General features: G+C 44.3%; 1 protein-coding gene across 8 annotated transcripts in view; it reads left to right on the top strand.

Annotated features, from left to right (window-relative positions):
• Positions 1–2,999: 2,999 nt before the first annotated feature.
• LOC121586055 (regulating synaptic membrane exocytosis protein 4) overlaps positions 3,000–20,350 on the top strand; it is a 69,377-nt gene continuing 52,026 nt past the window's right edge. For 5 of the 8 annotated variants that reach the window (XM_045218274.1, XM_045218279.1, XM_045218275.1 and 2 more), the window contains exons 1-2: positions 5,776–5,888; positions 11,852–11,964. In XM_045218274.1, the coding sequence (XP_045074209.1) occupies positions 5,791–5,888; positions 11,852–11,964 (211 nt within the window). In that variant the 5' untranslated portion in view covers positions 5,776–5,790. Of the gene's footprint in view, positions 3,018–5,775; positions 5,889–10,299; positions 10,387–11,851; positions 11,965–20,350 lie in introns of those variants that run through there. The other 3 variants (XM_045218278.1, XM_045218277.1, XM_045218276.1) reach the window with 3 other exon arrangements.

The raw sequence follows: 20,350 nt of genomic DNA on the forward strand, positions 1-20,350 counted from the left end.
AGTGAGATCTCTGACTATGACTAGAAGATGGTGTTGGAGTTGTGTAGGTAAGATATATTGACAGAGTCACATGAATAATAATCATAGTCGTCACAGTATAATGTTGAACAGCTAACGCGAGGGGTAAACAGTATATGAACATACAGCTGTATGTATGTCTATGTGTACTGTAATGTATCAGTATTATGTTTTAGAAGAAGGTAGCTAGCTAAGATATTGCAGCAGCTCTATGGGGTTAACAGTGAGTTTTTTTCCTTTCCTCTGCACTACAGTAGATAGCTGCTCTCCTCTACGCAGGCAGCAGGCGCCCACGCTAGTCGCAGCCTGATGCTGCTGCACTTCAAATGAGAGGCTGTTGCGAGAGAGAGAGAGAGAGAGAGAGAGAGTTAGCGAGAGAGAGAGAGAGAGAGAGTTAGCGAGAGAGAGAGAGAGAGAGAGAGAGAGAGAGAGAGAGAGAGAGAGAGAGAGAGAGAGAGAGAGAGAGAGAGAGAGAGAGAGAGAGAGATAGAGAGAGAGAGAGAGAGTGAAGTGAGAGAGAGAGAGCAGAGAGAGAGAGTTAGCGAGAGAGAGAGAGCGAGAGAGAGAGAGAGTTAAAGCAGAGAGAGAGTTAGCGAGAGAGAGAGAAGAGAGAGAGAGAGAGAGTTGAAGTAGAGAGAGAAAGAGAAGAGAGAGAGGAGAGAGAGAGAGAGAGAGAGAGAGAGAGAGAGAGAGAGAGAGAGAGAGAGCAGATTACTGTAGAAGGCCAGGCATAATCCCAGACAGCTGTGTGTGTAATAGATGAGGAGGAAACCCTCCCACCTCTGTAACATTCCTCATCAGTCCCCCTCTCTCACATCACAGCCTCCTCCCTCACTACGCCTAATGATGTCCCTTCACTCAGTGGGAATACCCTCCCCTCTATCTTCCCTCCCCCCTTTCTCCCCCCCCTCCTAACTCTCTCCCTCTCAAGCTTCCCTGCCTCCCTCCCTCTCTCTCCCCACCCATTTCTCCTCACCCTGTTTCCAGAGATTTATATCCCTTTCCTCCATCCTCTCCATATCAAACTACTGATACTATATCAAGGGAGAAGAGATGATACATTCTCACAGGAATAAAAGATTGATTGGTTTTGTTTGTCTTTTTTTAGTAGTTTCTCTTCTCCCTGAATTGAGATAAATAACTGCTGTGGTTTTAACTAAGTAAAGGATATACTTTCTTCTGCTGGTTATGGTTCTGTTAATTAAGATCTGAGGTTTTCCTCTATATATATATATATATGTAAAATTTTAGTATAAGTTGTCAAGAGAACCAATGAATTACATTTTGGGTTGTGCACGCGAAGGCAAGCTGATTGGGTAGAGCTGATTAGAGCCCAGTGTTGGGTGTTAGATAGTGAAACAAACATGTCAGGTGGAATTGGTTTAATGTTTTTCTATATATCAATTATAGTAAATATGTATGCTGTAGTGTTATGCAGGACTTGATTGTGAATCATTTTAACATAATATTCATGCACATAATACTGTCCATTTATGTTAACAGGTTCTTCTATGCATAATTTGAAGAAATTCAGGTTTCACAATGCAGCAACCTAACTTTCAAACATATTTCTAAGAGAAAACCAAATTATTTGGAGATAATTTATAAAAGTATAAAAGTATCAGACTAAAGTAGGTTGAGTAATTCCCATATTTTATAACGTTGTGTTTTTTAATCCTACCTGATTACGGTTACGCTTAACTCATTTTAATGTACAATAACTCATTGAAATATTAATCAACGTGCACAGTGCAAAAGGATTTAACCACATGGCTTGGCATGGATGATTATTGAATAATGAACTCATTCAAGTTTATGGACTAATCAGTTAGCAGGGAAAAGTATTATAATGTTTCTGATTTTTTAAAAGCTATTTTCATGTTTAATGCAAAAATGTTAACCGCAATGACTTGAATCACATGAATATCGATTTGAGACCAAGCCCTCATTTATTTGAATATAGAGAGCCTCAGCATTTTGAAAATTGGAAAGCCATCAACCATTATGCCACTGTGTGCAACTTCAAAATGAAAGAATCCTCTGAAAATGAAATGTTAAGAAACCTAAATAAATTTTGTTATGCTATATGTCATATTTGTCACTGCTTGACAGTATGGTTGTTATTTGCAGCAGTGTGTATGGTTAATAGAGGAAAAAGGTGTAGTTGGGTACAGATCGGTGTGTGCTGCCTTGCCAACTAGACAAGACAGTACACACAGATCTGGGACCAGGTTAGAAAGGCTGTGCTCAGAACAATGAGTCTGTCTCTGAATGACTTCTGACATCCGCTCCCCTCTCGTTTCTCTCTTCTCTCTCTCTGTTTCTGTTCTCTCTGTTTCTCTGTTGTCCCGTCTCTCGTTTTTCCCCTCTCTCGCCTCTCGGCTCTCCGGGCCCTCTCTTCTGTTTCCGTCCCTCTCATCCAGACTACCGGGCAGAACGCAGGGACCTACATAGTCTAATGCCAATTCCGTTCAACAGCGATGTCATCCAACCACTGCTCGCGTGCAGATATGATCCGGGCGCGGTCGCTGGGTCTCCCAATGCCCTCCACAGAGTGTAACTTTCCCACCTCACTTATCCCCCATCTAGCCCAGCATCCCAAGTTGCATCCCTTACACAAACAAACAGGCTGGTGCCAAACTGCACCATACTGGGAACTGAGAACCACAACTGATATCAGAGGTTGTCCTTTTTAAGTGGTATCTCTGGGAGGAAGTTGTCTTGATAGTAGAATGTTTAATCCAAATAACCGCACTGGGATCTCACACACACTGAAGTGATAGCATTAAGGTGAGTAGGTGCATATCCTAGCCACTAGGAGACACTGTGGGGAGTTTGTACTGTGACTGTACAGTACTAGGGGGGGTGATCCGGTGATTCTGTTGTATACAGCAGAAGTTGGACCCCGGCTATGACATTTGGACCCCGCCGCCTCAGTGGCCAGCTCCTCCAGTAGAGGGGACCGCGCAGTGTGTCGATGACCACCACTCACCTGACAGGTAGATATACCTGTCTCCACAGCTTGACACAGCTTGAACAGCCTAACACAGCCCCACACAACCCTCACACAGCCTCACACACCAGCTCCTGCAGACAACACAACTAACTGGGACTGACAGGGTTCAACCCGATGTTATGCAGCCACAAGACTGTGTAACTGTTAGACCTCTGAGCTAAAGGCATTAGCTCTGAGCTAACCCAAATGTTCAGGTCTCAGGCACGGTTACTAATCACATGAGCGTGGTTTCACTGAACTGCCCTGTTACACAACCATACACCTTGTCATGAAATCTGCCTGATGCTTTCACACCTAGAACTGCTATACGGATATCTCAACAAGTGCTCACATGTAACCTGTCCCTTTTCCTAAAACGTCCTCATGAACTCAAATCTCCTCTCTGATGTCCTGCAACCTGGATATTAAATTAACCTCTTCTCTTCTTTGTGTTCAAATCCTGTTGCCTTATTAATACCAGAGCGGGACATTAACTCCGGTGCTCAGACTCATTAGAATCACAATGTGTGCATCCAAATAGCACCCTATTCCCATATAACTACTTTTGAACATGGCATAGTTTCAAGTTTGTTGTATTAGTCGAATGTACGGATACTTACGGTATACATGGTCAACGAAATGCTTGCTTGCAGGTTCCTTTGGACAATGCAAACAATAAGAACTAAGGAAAGATAAACAAGGTGTCCAAAGTAATGCGCTATGTAGGGAATAGGGTGCCATTTGGGACGCAACCCATACAACTACATTTTAAACACATGACAATTTACTAGAGGTTATAGTAGATAATTATATATGGATAGATTATAGTCACCATATAACTAGAATGTAAATGCATGCCAATATACTGTAGATAGATTACAGTGACCATAGAACCAAACACATTCCAATCACCCTTTAATGAGTGTAGTAATAGAGTTTAATAGCAGCTGTTAATCGTGAGAGGGAATCAAACTACAGTATAACACCACTGTCTCTTCTATGTGTTTCACTGGAGCCTTTTGTTATTTCCCATATGGCATCTTATTCCCTATAGAGTGTTCTACTTTTCACCAGAGCCCTATGATTCTTGGTCAAAAGTAGTGCACTATGTAGGGAATATTGTGCCATTTGTGACACATCCTGTGTTTGCCTGGGGCCATGTGGTGTTATGATGTTCCTTCCTCCACCAGCACCTGAGACTATAGTAATAGAATCTCTAGAATGGACAACCCCACCAAGTCATTACCCATCAGTGTACTGTCAAATTGCTGTGGTCTGAGGGGCCTTTCCCCATTCTAGTCATACTGTTTCTATGGCAGTGCCAGACAGGTCCCGCTTACAGCACCAACACCAGCCCAGCGTCTCAGACATACAGCTCAGCCTTGGCACAGTTCTCTTCTCCTTACTTTACTTACCTCCTCCCATCGTCCAATTAAGTTGATTTGATATTTCTGAGGCGAGGATGGTTGAGGCAGTCTAAATCAGGGAGCCAGACACAGGAAATGCACTTATCTAGATTGTGTGTGACAGACAGTTGCTCCACTAAGACTGTATTTCAGCTTCTCCTTAATCAACTACTGCTGTTATTTATTGAAAACAGTAGAAAATTAGGAAACAGGAAATGAGTCTATGTGTACTTAAAATTAGCACCCTATTCCTATAGAAGTGCACTACTTTTGACTATAGCCCTATGGGACTGGTCAAAAGTAGTGCACTGTAAAGGGAATAGGGTGCCATTTGGGATGCATTCATAGATAATTTGGAAATGACCCAGTCTACCTCTAAATAATAATAATACTTTCTTACATCATTATTTTTGGGAATTTACATTTTTGAGAGGTTGTTTATATTGTGTTATTTTGTTTTGAAATCCAACAACATATGGATGTACTTTAGTTTGTTTTTCAGTTTATGTTGTAAAGTTGATGTACAGACATTTGGACAGTTAGGGGGCCATTCCTGAATTGGATTGTGAATCCCATACAGTAACACCAACAACGTTCAGTATCTTACAAGGTTTGGTTTGAATCCACTGTGACTGATGTTGGTTTGCAGCAGCATGTGTGTTACAGTACGAACAGTAAGTTAGGAGCGCCTCATCATGCATCGCAATGGGTTTTCTAACCTGAGGAAGGACTGCACCAACATCCTCTCCTTCTCTCCCCGTCTCTGTATCGCTATCTCTCTCTCCGGTTCTCTCTCGCCCCCCCCCCGGTCTCTCGCATCCCCCCCCGGTTCTCTCTCGCTACCCTCCCGTGGTTCTCTCACTATCCCCCTCTTTCCCCAGTGTTTCTGCTCTCTCTCTCGGGCTCTATGCTATCTCTCCCCCCGTGTCTGTCGGAACCGCTATCTCTCTCTCTGTCTCTCTGTCTCTCTCTCTCTCGCTGTGTCTCTCTCACTTTATCTCTCTCCCCGTGTCTCTGTCGCTATCTCTCTCTCTACTGTGTCTCTCTCTCGCTCTCTCTCTCTGTGTCTCTGTATCTATCTCTCTCTCCTGTGTCTCTCTCTTGTCTCTCTCTCTCTCTCTCTCTCTCTCTCTCTCTCTCCCTGTGTCTCTCTCTCGCTATCTCTCTCTCTCTCTCCCTGTGTCTCTCTCTCACTATCTCTCTCTCTTTCCCAGTGTCTCTCTCCCGCTAACGCTCTCTCTCTCCCTGTGTCTCTCTCTCGCTCTCTCTCTCTCTCTCCCTGTGTCTTTCTCTCACTATCTCTCTCTCTCTCCCTGTGTCTCTTCTCTCTCTTTCTCCCTCTCCTCCCTCCCCATTCAGCCCCATCCAACCATGTCTCTGTTCTCTCCCTTCATGTCTCGCAGCCATTTTCTCACCCTACCTCGATCCAGACGCTGTCAACCTAGTGATGATCATCAGAAGGAATCCAGGTAGACCCTTACCTGACAGTGCATGTTCCTCCCTCCCTCCCACCCTCCACTCCGTCCCCTGTCTGTCTGTAGGAAGCTGCTGGCCTATCAAGCTTCAAGCCTGTGTTGGTTTAATGGCAATGGCACACAAACCTATTCACTTCACATCCCAAGCCAATGCCATTGACGACACAACGTGTGGTGTGGTGTGGGCAGCCAGGTATATATTTCTCCCTTCCAGGACAAATATACTGTATATGCATCAGTGTAGTGTGTGGCCTTTTGTAGAAAAAAAGGTGCTATCTAGAATCTAAAAGGGTTATTTTGCTGTCCCCGTAGTAGAACCCTTTGAATAACCCGATTAGGCTCCATGTAGAACCCTTTCCCCAGAGGATTCTATATGGAACCCAAAATAGTATTTGTTATCTTAGATTGTACCTTGAGATATACCTCAAAGAAACTAGCCTGTCAATACTGTGAAATGGATGTGTCCTGTGGTTTGTGAAGAGTTGTCCAGCAGAGGTAGTTACCCCTGCCCAGTGTCCACCCTGTGTTGTACCAGTGTATATGACGGTATATGAATCCTATATATCTGATATACAGTCCTTATGATGGCTACCCATCCACAGCGGTCAAGGTGGATGTTGTGTTTGGATCAAACCACAAGAGAATAGTAGAGGTACAGAGAGTTGGTGCGCCCCCATCAACTGTCCCCTTAACAGTCTACAGAGAGTTGGTGCGCCCCCATCAACTGTCCCCTTAACAGTCTACAGAGAGTTGGTGCGCCCTCATCAACTGTCCCCTTAACAGTCTACAGAGAGTTGGTGCGCTTCCATCAGTTGTCCCCAGGGTCATGTGAATACCAGGTTCCATCCACAGGTTCATGACCTTCTCTCACTCTGTCCCACCTGACCAACCTGGTGTTAAGGTATTCTTAAAACACACATTGACTCCCTCTGACCGCTCTCTTTTCGCCAGCCGCAACCACCGCATATCCAACATCAGTCGAGAAGAGGCAGTCAGGTTACTGCGCTCCACTAGGATGTCCCGGAGCCCACTCTGAGGGCGCTGTGCTCCTCCTCTGCTTCCTTCGACTATGACTACAAGAGGTATTCACATTACAGTGTCTCTACGTATATATCCACAGTCAGCCATTTTGTGGGTCTTTTTCTCTGTAGTCGTCTGTATGACATTAACATTTTTCTATGTGATTGTAAAAGGTGATGAACCCCCACGTGATATCCTGGGTGATATCTGGTTCTGGAGCATGTCATCACAGCTCTGCTCAAGTTGTGTACTAGACCCATAAACAACACAACTGCCTCCGATTACTGTGTAATATTGAGGCTGCTGCGAGCTATCGTGTCTCGACATCAGTTGTGACACGTATCGTACTCTGTTGATGTTTTGTTGTCATGCCTACTAGTCTACCATCAGTGGTTGTTTTGGTGATGACTGGTGTCCTGTTTGTATCTGGGTAAATAAAGGTTGGTAGCTCTGATGCTCAGCTCTGCAGGTAATATAAGGGCTGCATTGAACAAAAGGACACATGGCCTTTTGATGCTACACTACTATTATTATGCTGCTGGTGGTAATGGGCTGTTTACCTTACCTTTATTAATGCATGGTTGTCTCTAACATTACCCCCACCATCTTGGATGGCCTGGATTATTATTAACAGTGGTTAACTGTATGTCTGCAGTTGGTATTTTATCTGGCCCTCTCTGTCCTCTTCAAACTATGTCGTTTTCATTCTGATGAAGGCCAATATGGCCGAAAAGGTCAATACCACTAGAATAAAGGATATTTTTATAATCTCAAGAACGAGAACTATGCCTAGCCATTCTCCTCATGCTGACTCTCAGAGGGTCTGTCTGTTTCTCTTCTGTTCTGGACCTGACTGACTTTCTCTATGCTAAGAGTGCTAAGTATGGGAAGCTCAGCCTTGCCCCATTCCCAGGCTGTGCCAGCACTATGATGGCCTAGGTTCAGGTTCAGGTTCCCCCAGGTGTGTGTGCCAGGCCCAATGTTGTGATGTGCCAGTTCAGCGGGCTGGGCCGAGCCGGGCACTCCCAAATGATGCCCATGTCCTTATATAGTGCACTACTTTTGACCAGAGTCCTATGGGAACTGGTAAAATGTAGTGCACTAAATAGGGAATAGGTTGTCATTCGGAACGCAACATCACACTCTCAGCACCCCCCTGGAGTAATGCTGCAAATAGCTCCTCCTGGGTTCCCATCGCTGCCATCTGGCTGTCAGTCAAAAACGACACGCCGTGCATTTTCTCTCCAGCAGAAAAAAACGATGAGTCGTCAGAACTGAGGCAGCGCAACTGACTTTATTCAAGTGTCACAAAGTTTCCCTGAGCGAGGCCGCGGCCCAGATAGCTTCTCTCTCTCTCTCTCTCTCTCTCTCTCTCTCTGTCTGTCTGTAGATTGGCAGGGAGATGAATGGTTCTCACGTCCTATGGCAGTCACACAGTCACAGAGGAAAGGTGAGGAGAATAAATGTCCCTTCCGCTTCCATTCCAACTGTGTGTCTTCTCTTTCTGCTATATTCAGACAGATTAGGAGAGAGAGAGACAGAGACAGAGGGAGAGGGAGAGAGAGAGGGGAGAGAGAGAGACAGAGAGGGAGAGTCAGAGAGAGAGAGAGGAGTGGCTCAGAGCCCCGGGTGAGTCGCTGGGGCCCGTGAGGCCCCTGAGAATGGGCCCCTGCCAGCACAGTAGATCTAGACAGTGACCTTGGATAGAAGCCATGCTCCTCACACATGATTGGCTGTAGAACTAGAAAGCAAAGTATTTGTCTGTGTCCCAAATGGCATCATATTCCCTTTATAGTGGACTGCTTTTGACCAGGCCCAATAAGGTTGAGATGGCAAGTCTATATTGTGGGGGACTTCATATTGTAGCTACTTCAGTAGATGTATAGTTTTAGTAGGAGTAGTGCAGTGGTAAGCAACGTAATAACAGTGTAGATGTTACATAGATGCATATATGTTACAGTAGCACTGGTGCTGTTGTAGATCTAACTAGAGTTTTAATGTTTCTACTGTGCAACAAAGGTGTGCAAAATATTATCAGAGTATATACTAACCACGCCAGACTTGGGCTGTTTGAGTTAATATTTAGACTGGGTTGAAATCCCAAGGGAATATTCTGAACGGTAGAGAGAGAGAGAGCAGAGCTATGGTTCTATGGTGTACTACAGTATCCATCACAACACACCTCTAGTAACTAACAAGTTGTTTGATTCTGAAATCTCCTTTACTGTTCAAAGCCATCAATCCCTGGACGTAACGACCTGAGGATCGTAGACCACTAATGATTATGATGATGGTCACCATCGTTAAAGTCTCAGGCAACGTAAGGTCATTCACTGGCTGATGAAGTGGCTGTGTTGCGATTGGCTGGTGTAGAACAGGAGTGACCCGAACGCTGTGTTGCGATTAGCTGCTTTACAACAGGAAGCAGGAAGCATAGCCTCTGCTGGACAACTTTCCACTCAATTAACATTCACTATTTTAATGTGCTGCCACCGTGTTCTCAGTGTTTTGTGTTTTTGACTTTGCAAATGCTGCTCATGTCAGATGATAATCCACATCTGGTCAAAATAAGGTATTTTTCTTGATGAGCATTTGCAATGACAATGATATGTCTAACTGATGTGACCTGATCTTCAAGATATACACATGCTATTGAGAGGTAATAACACTTATTGCCTATGAAGATGCTTATGGAACAACACACAACAAAACAACAGAATATTCTTGTTTTTTATTGTACATAATGATACTGTGTACATGTGTATGCATGTGAAATGCATTTTATTCCATTTTATTTCCAAACTGCTCAAAGTGCCAAAAATATATTTTCTTGGTCTTTTTCCAACTGCATTTCAGTTACATTTTACAATGGCAGGGCGGCGACAGCTTCAGGCATGTACCGTGCAGGAGTATTGTAAGCTAGTAGGCTGAATGGAAACCAACCAACACATGCTATTCCACTATTTTCTCACATCTCACCCAGTGTCTCTCACTCACAGACAGATTCCAAAGGGCCTCCCACTCACTCACTCACTCACTCAGTCACCTACCACAGATGAGGGACACATTGTCCCCTGCCTGTCCCTGTCCCTGTCCCTCCCTGTCTCACCACATACCACTGCTACGCCCTGTTCCTACTCTACTGTAGGTGCCAGCAGGTCCCTCTGGGGCCCAGCCCAGGGACCCAGGCCATGCAGCACTCTGCTGTATCATATCACCTGATCATCATCAGCAGCTCCACTGAGCCCCCTCCTTCCTTCCCTTCTCTCAATAACGTGTTGCAGGAACCACGGAGCCGTTGATAGGCATGAGTATCACAGCAGGTCCAGGTCAGCTGACCAGCGTCCCCGCGCTAGAGCGCACCACCACCTCCCGCTCAGCGGTCCACGGAGCGGCCCGACTCCGCCCTCATGAGGTCCATGCCGTCTTTACCCTCCGGACGCTCCGCCCCTCCCTCACCTGCCTTAACGAGGTGACCAGACAGACACGTCTACAGGAGGCTGGTGTCATTTTAAATCAGACGACGGGTTCATTGTAATGGCTGGAATGGAGTGAATGGGATGGAATCAAACACATGCGTTTGATGTGTTTCATACCTTTCCATTTCTGCCATTGCAGCCATTAAAATGAGCCCATCCTCCGATTTCTCCTCCCACCAGCCTCCACTGCATAGCTACTGCCCCACCAATCCAAAGAATAACCAACAACCACCACCCACCCCTCTCTCTGCCTGTCTCACTGCAACCAACCACCACCCACCCAGCATCCAATCAGCATCCAGCCAGCTCACCACTTTATCATTTACACCCCCCCACCCCTAAAGCAACGAATGGTGCTGCATTTCCTTCCCCATCCCAGACTGGTAGTAGACTAGATACTAACTCTTTTCGTTTTTGGAACACACTACTTATACAGTACTTTGACTGAGTATAGTAGTGCTGGACCACAATTGTGATTTTCTTTCTTTACTAACATGACCTATTATTATCTAGTAATTACATTCTTTATTCCAGTTTTTATTTTTATTTTATTTTTATTTTTTAGTAGACCGTCAGATCGCATGGTGGCATTGGTCCACATTGAACGAACGCCCATGGGTGCTGTCCTCACTCTTTCCTTGCAGCTTGATGGGTCGAGTGAAACATGCGATTCATCACCTTGCTACTGATGCTACATTATCTCTAGCATGTCATGTGCCAAATGTAATTGTTTATGTGCTTTAGAGTTCACCGACTGAACAGGTTAAGGTACCAGTACACCTTTCGATACAAGCCATTTTCGGGCAATAACTTTTAGTCATTAGAAAATTAAGTGATAATTCAAGCTACAGTATTAAATGGATGCTTCTACATAGCCTGACTTCAAAACAGATTCTCAGAAGCCCTTTTGAATACAGATTTGTTTAGCAGACACACATGCTCAACTGGCAGATGCTGTAAAAACATAATAAAAGTCTTATGGGACAAAGAATATCTGTTGAGAATACGTTCAATACGATATATTTTTTTAAATACACTACAGAAAGTAAAAGGCATTTAGTTATTCACTTGATCAGTTAATTGATCAGGTAAGTGTCCAGCTTTCACCGATCCAACAACATGGCAGCATCCCTGGTTGAGCATGGACATGATTGTTCACAACATGTCCAGTATATATATGAACTGACATATATATGTGTTTGATACAATCTTTTTCCCATGTTTGGTTCATTAGCAACCCAAGTAGACAGTACTAGTTTGTTTGTGATGTGTTGATGTTTCTACAAGCAGCCTGAAACCATCCTATCCTCTTACATAACAAAGCAAAGCACGCTGGGAAATGTAGTCCTTCTGCTTGTCCAGGGCCTTCCAACCAATCACAGGTCAGCTCTGTGCATGACCTCTGATCCCTGACTCACCCAGACTGTACCACTTTATGTGTCGTCGCCCCCCCACTAGGGCTAACCCCCGCAGCGGATCGGCCCAAACCAGCCCCACCAGTACCCCGATGTCTGACAGGAGAGGAGGTCGGCAACTACCACAGCTTCCACCCACAGGGACCAAGGGCAGAAGTAAGTTCTCAGCTTATTTTCTATAATCAGCTCTGGGCCTCAGTGGCATCACTGTCACTCTGGTATCTTTGGTGTGGTTTGGTGACACCTCAAGGCTTTTCTCCATTGGTCACTATGGTCACTTACTTTGGAACAGGTTTGACTTTGATTGAAGCATTTCTTTGTCAGAAGCAATTGTTTCTTGTTATTTGCTGTTCTTTAGCTGGGTATGGCACCTTGAGATATGTGTTATTTTGTGCCATTAACCTCTGAGTGGGAAAAGGCTCATGGCAAGTTTAACAGATACTGCTGTCTGTTGGTTCACTCTGGTCAGTTGCTCATGAACGACAGAGCTTGGCTCAGAATCTCTCGACTCTTCCAACATTGTTAAGCTGTGTCTTCTGTCTTAGTGAGTTTGTTGTGTGTTCTTATGTTATCAGTGTTAACCAGGGTGTCCTGTGGACGGTTTAAAACATGTATTGTAACCTTGGTCAGTCAGCGATATTGGTGATGTTGTCTCTTCATAAACATTTGATGTTTTTTATTTTAACATACACTACCGGTTAAAAGTTTTAGAACGCCTACTCATTCAAGGGTTTTTCTTTATTTTTACTATTTTCTGCAGCGATACTTAGTGGGCTTAGTGGGTCTATCATTTGTTTTTCAACAGGACAATGACCCAACATACCTCCAGGCTGTGTAAGGGCTATTTTACTAAGAAGGCGAATGATGGAGTGCTGCATCAGATGTCCTGGCCTCCACAATCCCCCGACCTCAACCAATTTGAGATTGTTTGGGATGAGTCGGACCGCATAGTGAAGGAAAAGCAGCCAACAAGTACTCAGCATATGAGGGAACTCCTTCAAGACTGTTGGAAAATAATTCCAGGTGAAGCTGGTTGAGAGAATGCCAAGAGTGTGCAAATCTGTCATCAATACAATGTAGAAAATAGTAAAAATAAAGAAAAACCCTTGAATGAGTAGGTGTTCTATGTTGAACAGTCGTCAGTTTCGTGTTATGACTTCAGAGTGCTCAGGTGAGATGTAGACTATTTGTGTTTTAAACGTGTTATTCCGTAACCAGTGTAGGTGTTGTTAGTAGTAGTAAAGTAATTTATCCAGAAACAACAGTACATGATTCAGGCTGGGAAGGCTATAATGTAGTGGCCTTAACTCTCTTTAGTACAAGAGGTATACTGAGCTACATGCAGAGAGTTAATCTAGAACCTCCTGTACTGTAAGACTCTCTCCTTAGTGAGGAATCAGAACTAGTACCTCCTGTATTGTAAGACTCTCTCCTTAATGAGGAATCAGAACTAGTACCTCCTGTACTGTAAGACTCTCTCCTTAATGAGGAATCAGAACTTGTACCTCCTTTACTGTAAGACTCTCCTTAATGAGGAATCAGAACTAATACCTCCTGGACTGTAAGACTCTCTCCTTAATGAGGAATCAGAACTAGTACCTCCTGTACTATAATACTCTCTCCTTAATGAGGAATCAGAACTAGTACCTCCTGTACTATAAGACTCTCTCCTTAATGAGGAATCAGAACTAGTACCTCCTGGACTGTAAGACTCTCTCCTTAATGAGGAATCAGAACTAGTACCTCCTGTACTGTAAGACTCTCCTTAAGGAGGAATTAGAACTAGTACAGACAGCGTGATCTGATTTCTCTTACTGAAGCTCTTCTGGGTCACAGACAGAATCCCATCTTAAACCGTTTGATTCATCAGCACAAATGTATTGTTCTCATTCGATCCTCAGTGCTAGTTTAACTCTCCCTAAAATGTTCTGACAGGTTGTAACAGAGCGTGTCACATGATGTAAGGGTGTGGTGATGGAAGGGAGGGGACGAGCCTGAGTTCTATGCATTGTGAATTGACGGATTAGCTGAGTGGTGATTGGAGGGAGCGGGACGGAGAGAAGGAGAAGGGAGCAGCAGAGAGAGATGGAGGGAGAGAGAGCAGAAGGAGAGAAAGAGAAGGAGGTGAGAGCAGAGCGAAAGAGAGAAAGCCTAGGCGGTGCTGAGAACTTGTCAGAGCACTCCCAGAACTCCTTCATCATTGTCAGAAACCATGAGCACTCCTCTCTCCTCCTAGTCTGCAGCCAGCCAGCCAGTCTCGCTCCTGCCCTCTCTCTCCTATCCCCCTTCCCATCTCCCCATCTCTCCTCTGTCCCTCCTCTCTCCCTCTGTCCCCATCTCTCTCCTCTCTCCTCTCCCCCCTTCCCCTCTCCCCCTCTATCCTCTGTCCCTCCCCTCTTTCCCTCTTTCCCTCTGTCCCCACCTCCCCTTTCCTGTCTCCCCGTCTCTATCCTCTGTCTCTCTCCCCTCACCCCTTCCCGTTTCTCCCCCTGTCTCTCCCCTTCCCCTCCCCCATCTCTCTCCCCTCTCTGTGATGGGGTAATGGCAGCGGGTGGGCAAATGGGGGAGGTAATCTAATGGTTTGATCCAACCCTGGGTTGACGCTCCCACAGAGCCCTACAGTATGACACAGCCAGGACTTATGTAATCATGGCACTAATGCTGCTGCTGGTGCATGTGGTACTGATCCATAGAGGCCAGGGGACTGGGGGTTGGCTGGGCTGGGCTGGGCTGGCCTGACTGGGATTTAAATAGGAGGGTTGTTTGAAATGTTGAGGCAATAGAAATCAAGGCAGAACAGGGAATGTATATCCAGTCAGGTGTGTGTGATTGTACCTTTGTGTTTCCTACCTAGACAAAGGATCCATGTTGGTGCGCCATACTGGCTTCAGTTAGATTTGTATTTAACCTTTTTGTTTAACCAGGAAGTCCCATTGAGCTCGGCATACCTCTTTTACAAGGTAGACCTGGACCTAGATGTTGTGATATAGTATCTGTGGTAATCCCTGTTGATCCACCCTGCCATGCTTTTATTGTTCCTTTATGTGTACAGGAAGTTAACATTGAGACCTGAACTAGCTTTGAAGGCTTTAGCCACAAACCAGGTGATATCTAATCAGCCCCTGTTCCTTTTGTTATCTATCTGTCTCTCCTACGACCCCTGACCGCTCAGAAGGAACTTGGGAGGAGCTAGAGCGGCCTACTGGTGACCTTTGCCCTCTAGAGCAGTACGAGGGGGAGCCAGGTGTGTTTATCACCTGTGTGTCTATCTACTGGTGTGTCTCAGAGCAGGCTGAGCCTTTGGACTTCCTCATTCACCTCTATCACCTTTATGTATCTGCCTCTCTCCTGAGAACTCCACTCCAGATCTGGGTCCAATACATAATGTACTCAAATACTTAAGCTGCACTTTATTTAGTTGGCCTGATACCATAGAAACCAATGGAATAGTCCCAGAACACTGCAAACCCAAATTTGACCCTGCCTGGTCTACACAGCCTGTACTGGACTATGATGTTGTACCATCTTTATAAGCCCTACAGCCATTCTGCCCCTCAGCCAAAACCCTTAAAATGTGATCATTTGTTGAGTCAGTACTGTACTGGATGAATGTACTGGCTTGAATGAGAGTTTCCAGGGTTGTGTTGGCAGGAGCGGGAGTTTCCCACAGGTCTCTCTTCCTAGTTCCTTCTCACCCATCTGTCTGTTCATTCATTCAGTTAAGTCTTCTGTGTGATGGTAGTAGTATATCTTTGTCATGAAACATGCAGTATACCTCTTAGGTTTTCATATCTGCATGCGTTTGGTCTGTGTGTTGGTGTGTATGTGCTTGCATACGTGTGTTCTTACAAGTGTGCGGGCGTGCGGACACATGCACGTGTGTTTGTGTGTGGTCATGCGTGTGTGTAAGCGTATGCCTGCATCCGTGTTCCATGATCTCACAGTTCCATGATCTCATAAAGCTCCATCTGTGTCCCACTGCCGTTCAGACTGTGAGGAGAGGGCACGGCCAGGCCCTCCTGTGAATGGGAGGAAAGGCAAGTGCACTCAGGAGTATGCCATTGTGGTGGTGTGTCCTCAATAGTGCCCTCAGGGGTGTGTCAGTGCTGTGGGACTCTGCATGCCAGTTAGGGCTTCCATAGTTCATTTAGTCAACTTTCTTCCGTCTCTGTCTCTCTTTTATCCACATTTCATATTTTCTGAGATGAATGTGATTTATTAGATTTGGGTTGATTTGCAGTGTTTAACTAACTGGAGGAGTGCAGGTTGGGTGAGTGTGTGGTGATCTTCATCATTATGACGATGATGATGAGGGTGAGACTGATGCTAATATATCCAGAGTTTTGTCTCCCTGAGCTCATATAGTCGTGCGTGCCCCAGCCCCCTCACAACCACACACAACTAATCTTCTGCCCTTTAATTGAAGGGTTTGAGAATCAATGTTCAGCCCTCTATCCCCACGTCCCAACCACGCAATTCAATAGAACATTATTAGTTAAATATACTGTATAGCTCCATTGTAAAATCTACCGTTTGGAATTAAAGATCATTTCAATTAGACATGTAAGATTTCGTGCTTCAGTCAAAGCGGCACTTATTGAGATTGAAGTAAATCTAGTGGAGGAAAATGGATGCTGTGATTGCAGTTTGAAGAGTTTTAGTTGAACCAGTAACCTTAGACACAACATTCATACAGCTGGTTGTTGGTCGTTAGTAGATGTTGCAATTGAAATGCTAATTGTCATTCAACTCTCGATAACAGCTTGTAAAATATCATCCTTGATAATCGGCCAACAAAAGATGTACAGATCTGCTATCTTAATTTGATCACTCTGTTGTCACAGAGAATTTCCCTGCACAGCAGGAAATGCAAATTGTAGTCTATTCAAGGTTTAAAAAGGCTTCTAAAGTTTGTAATTTCCACTTTAAAATGCCAGACTTGATTTGCCCTGACAAATGTAACAACCCATACAAAAATGTCCATTAATTATAATCCTCTTAATAATTAACATTTCCTGTTGCTGCAGGATTATTTTCCTGCTGTGAGAAGCAGGGTCAAATTAAGATAGTCCATCAGTACATTTAGTTTGAAGTTGTTTGAAGATGCCTTTGATGGGTTTTTTCCTCTATACGAAAGAGTTCAAAAGACCATTACCACTACTGGCCAGCAGATGGCGCAAAATTCATAATCTTTAGTAAGGAGCTGTCCATGATAGAAGTGCTGAACCTGGCTGCCTTTCCATGTCTCCACCGCATTTCACAATAAAAACACAGTCTACCTCATTAAATGGTCTACATATGAATGATAATAAAACAAATTAATTAATACAGCTGTATTTTTATTTTACCTATCCTGTAGATTTTTTAACAATATTGTTTGGTACCTAATATCTATTAATGTATCCCATCCATGCTAATAACTTTATTTTGAAAAAAATATATGTTGATTCCTCCCATGTCCCTGTATCAATGATCCATATAAAGGGTTGTGAGTGTTGACCATATAGCTGACCATAACCCTCTTCACCACAGGATGAACTGTGTTCTCTCCCAGGTGACTGTTAGTGAGGTATCTTAGTGTTTTCCTGAGTACACCATTAATGGAGAGAGAGAGAGAGAGAGGTAAACAGTTATAGACATTTGCCAACATGATGAATCTTGATGGAATCCATCCCACATGTTTAAATAGGGAAGGTTAATTCAACTCAAAAAGCTTTATTGCCACAAATTTACACAAGACAAAAAAGTTTATTTGACAAGTGGCTCATTAACATAGGACAAAACAACAACAATGCAACAACAACAACACTGTTTGTTGTTGTTTGCTGATGAAAGGAGCATCATGCCCCTTTACTGTGAGTGTCGTCAACAGCTCCTCTGTCTGCTGTCTGTCTGTCTGTCTGTCTGTCTGTCTGTCTGTCTGTCTGTCTGTCTGTCTGTCTGTCTGTCTGTCCCTCCCTCCCTGCCCTGCCTCAGAGGTGACATGGGAGGACCAGCAGAAAGGCCTCAATGGTTCTCTTTCTGACGGAGGAACACAGCCAGGTTTGTCTTGGGCTGCGGTCCCAAATGGCACCCTATTTCCTATGTAGTGCACTACTTTTGACCAGGGCCCATAGAGCACTGGTCAAAGGTAGTGCACTATACAGGAAATAGGGTGCCATTTGGGACGCACACTTGGAATGGAGACCTGATGACCTCAACCTAATCTTGGCCCCTGGGGGCCTCTCACTGTGGTTATCCTTATCCAAAGGTCACAGAGGCTCTTGACCTCTGACCTCTGTACTTCTCCTCTCTGTGATGTGCAGTGATGCAGTGCAGCATGAGAGTGTTTGGTTTGCTGAGTTAGTCTTGTGGTCGGGTCTCTGAAAACTATGAACTTTTAGAATATTTTAAACATGTCTAATTAATCTCCATAACAATATGTTTTCTGCTCTGGGCTGTAGATATACATGTAAAAGGGTGTTGCCAGGCGTATCAGCTGTGAATGTTTAGAGATATTGTTTCTCAATTATCTTGTTGAGTGTCCATGGAAACACGTATGTAAATCTCCATGTATGGACGAATTACATGTAGATCCAATTATGATCCCTTATTATGTGACTGAGTGGGTGTGTGGGATGGACTTATGAAAGAGCTGTGTCAATGTAAATGATATATAGGCCTTCTAGAGACAATTAACTTGATTGAAGATCAATTTGAGGTAGATGAGATGAACGTCACTGAAAGTGTTCGTACTCATTCGTACTCAGTAAAGCTTCTCTTACTGCTGAATAAAAGTAGACTGGCTCTAACTGATACATAATGAATTCATTAGCTAGCACCTTGCTAAAATGCACCATGCCACCAGGACACTGCGACACATTTGAATTAAGAGTTGCATACGGACTGTTTTGCTTGGTATAGTTTCCTAGTATCACCAGTTTGCTTGCCATGGATTGTGGTGTAGTGTTGTGTTGTGGTCTTTATGACACCATAGTTCAATGAGGGCAGTAGTTAGTGACTTCAGCTTTAATGAAGCTTCAATGTTAGTCTCTCTCTCTCTCTCTCTCTCTCTCTCTCTCTCTCTCTCTCTCTCTCTCTCTCTCTCTCTCTCTCTCTCTCTCTCTCTCTCTCTCTCTCTCTCTCTCTCTCTCTCTCTCTGTAGTGCACAGATAATGGTGCACCCACTACACTGTGAAAGCATGACATGCGACTGTAGCAATATGCTGGAATCAATGAATATGTTTTCTGCTGAAGCCATCATGATTCAACCATGATTCATACAATGTTTGCAGTCATACTGTCAGCGGTATTGTACAACTCAACTCTGTGGCTCAGTATGCTCATACTGTAAGGGTCAGGTGATGACTCTTTGACCACTTTCACCAAGCACTGGCCAATGTTTGGCCAATATGACTCAAGACGAACAAAACAAGGATGATTATTTGATGACTATCTATATTTTTGTACATAATCTTACTATTCCGTTAGTCAGCACCTCGCCAAAATGTTTGGGTGTGCTTCAACTAATGCTTTTTACTGGATTGATGATTATTTGAACGGTGTTTATTTGTGTTATGTAAGGTATGCCATTGATGAGTTAACCTAGGACTTTTACCATGCTGTTGTAGCATGCTTTTGATGACAAGCCTTGACCTACAACTTATACCATGCTGTTGATGACAAGCCAAAAATTGCTTGCTCGCTTTGTTCATCTACAGCGGGTATCTCTTGACTTGACAATGAGGTGATATGAGTTGAGTTGGCACGGTGGTGTGATCAGATCAAAGCTGAATAAGGCAGATGTCTCACAGTGTTGTTTTATTCATGTCTCTCTTAATTATTCAACTTAATGAAGATGTAATTTACCTAAATGCAAATGTTGACTAAAGTGCATTACACATTAAGATCAATAATCAGAGTCTCGTCACCTGGCCTTACACATCGGCTCTGTCCCAAATGGCACCCTATTCCCTACATAGTACAGGGGCCTGGTCAAAAGTAGTGCACCACTTAGGAATTAGGGTGCCATTTGGGACACAGACAACAACTCGTATAGCTGCAGCTGTGGTTTGTTGTGGTCTCCCAGTGGGTGTACGCCAAAGCCTTCAAGATGGAAGCATACAAGAAAGGGGCAAGAGGAACGACAGGGGAGTAGGTGGGCACACATCCAGGAGTGGACAGTGTCACTTCAGTGAAGAGGGTCTTTGAGCTAACCACCCCCACCACAGCTTGCCCTGCCATAGTTAGCATAATCACTATGCCCGTGTGAATCCACAGTTTGTTCATTTGTTTATTTGGATCTCTTTTAGCCCACAATGGGGTCTTACTGTATCTTCCAAAATCCCATACAGTAAGTGTATCACTATGCCTGCGTGATGCCACAGACGAGCCAGGAGGAGTGGAGTGCTCCATCTTTCTCTCTCTCTCTCTCTCTCTCTCTCTCTCGGTTCCATTATGCAAGATGATTTGCACACGGCAGGGGATGATTAATGAAAGTCTGATGAAAGCACAGCTCATCAAAACCTCAGCACATTCCTCCCAAGACACAGTGGAGGAATAG

The sequence above is a fragment of the Coregonus clupeaformis genome, unplaced genomic scaffold, assembly GCF_020615455.1.
Source record: "Coregonus clupeaformis isolate EN_2021a unplaced genomic scaffold, ASM2061545v1 scaf1474, whole genome shotgun sequence".
Classification (NCBI taxonomy): Eukaryota; Metazoa; Chordata; class Actinopteri; order Salmoniformes; family Salmonidae; genus Coregonus; species Coregonus clupeaformis.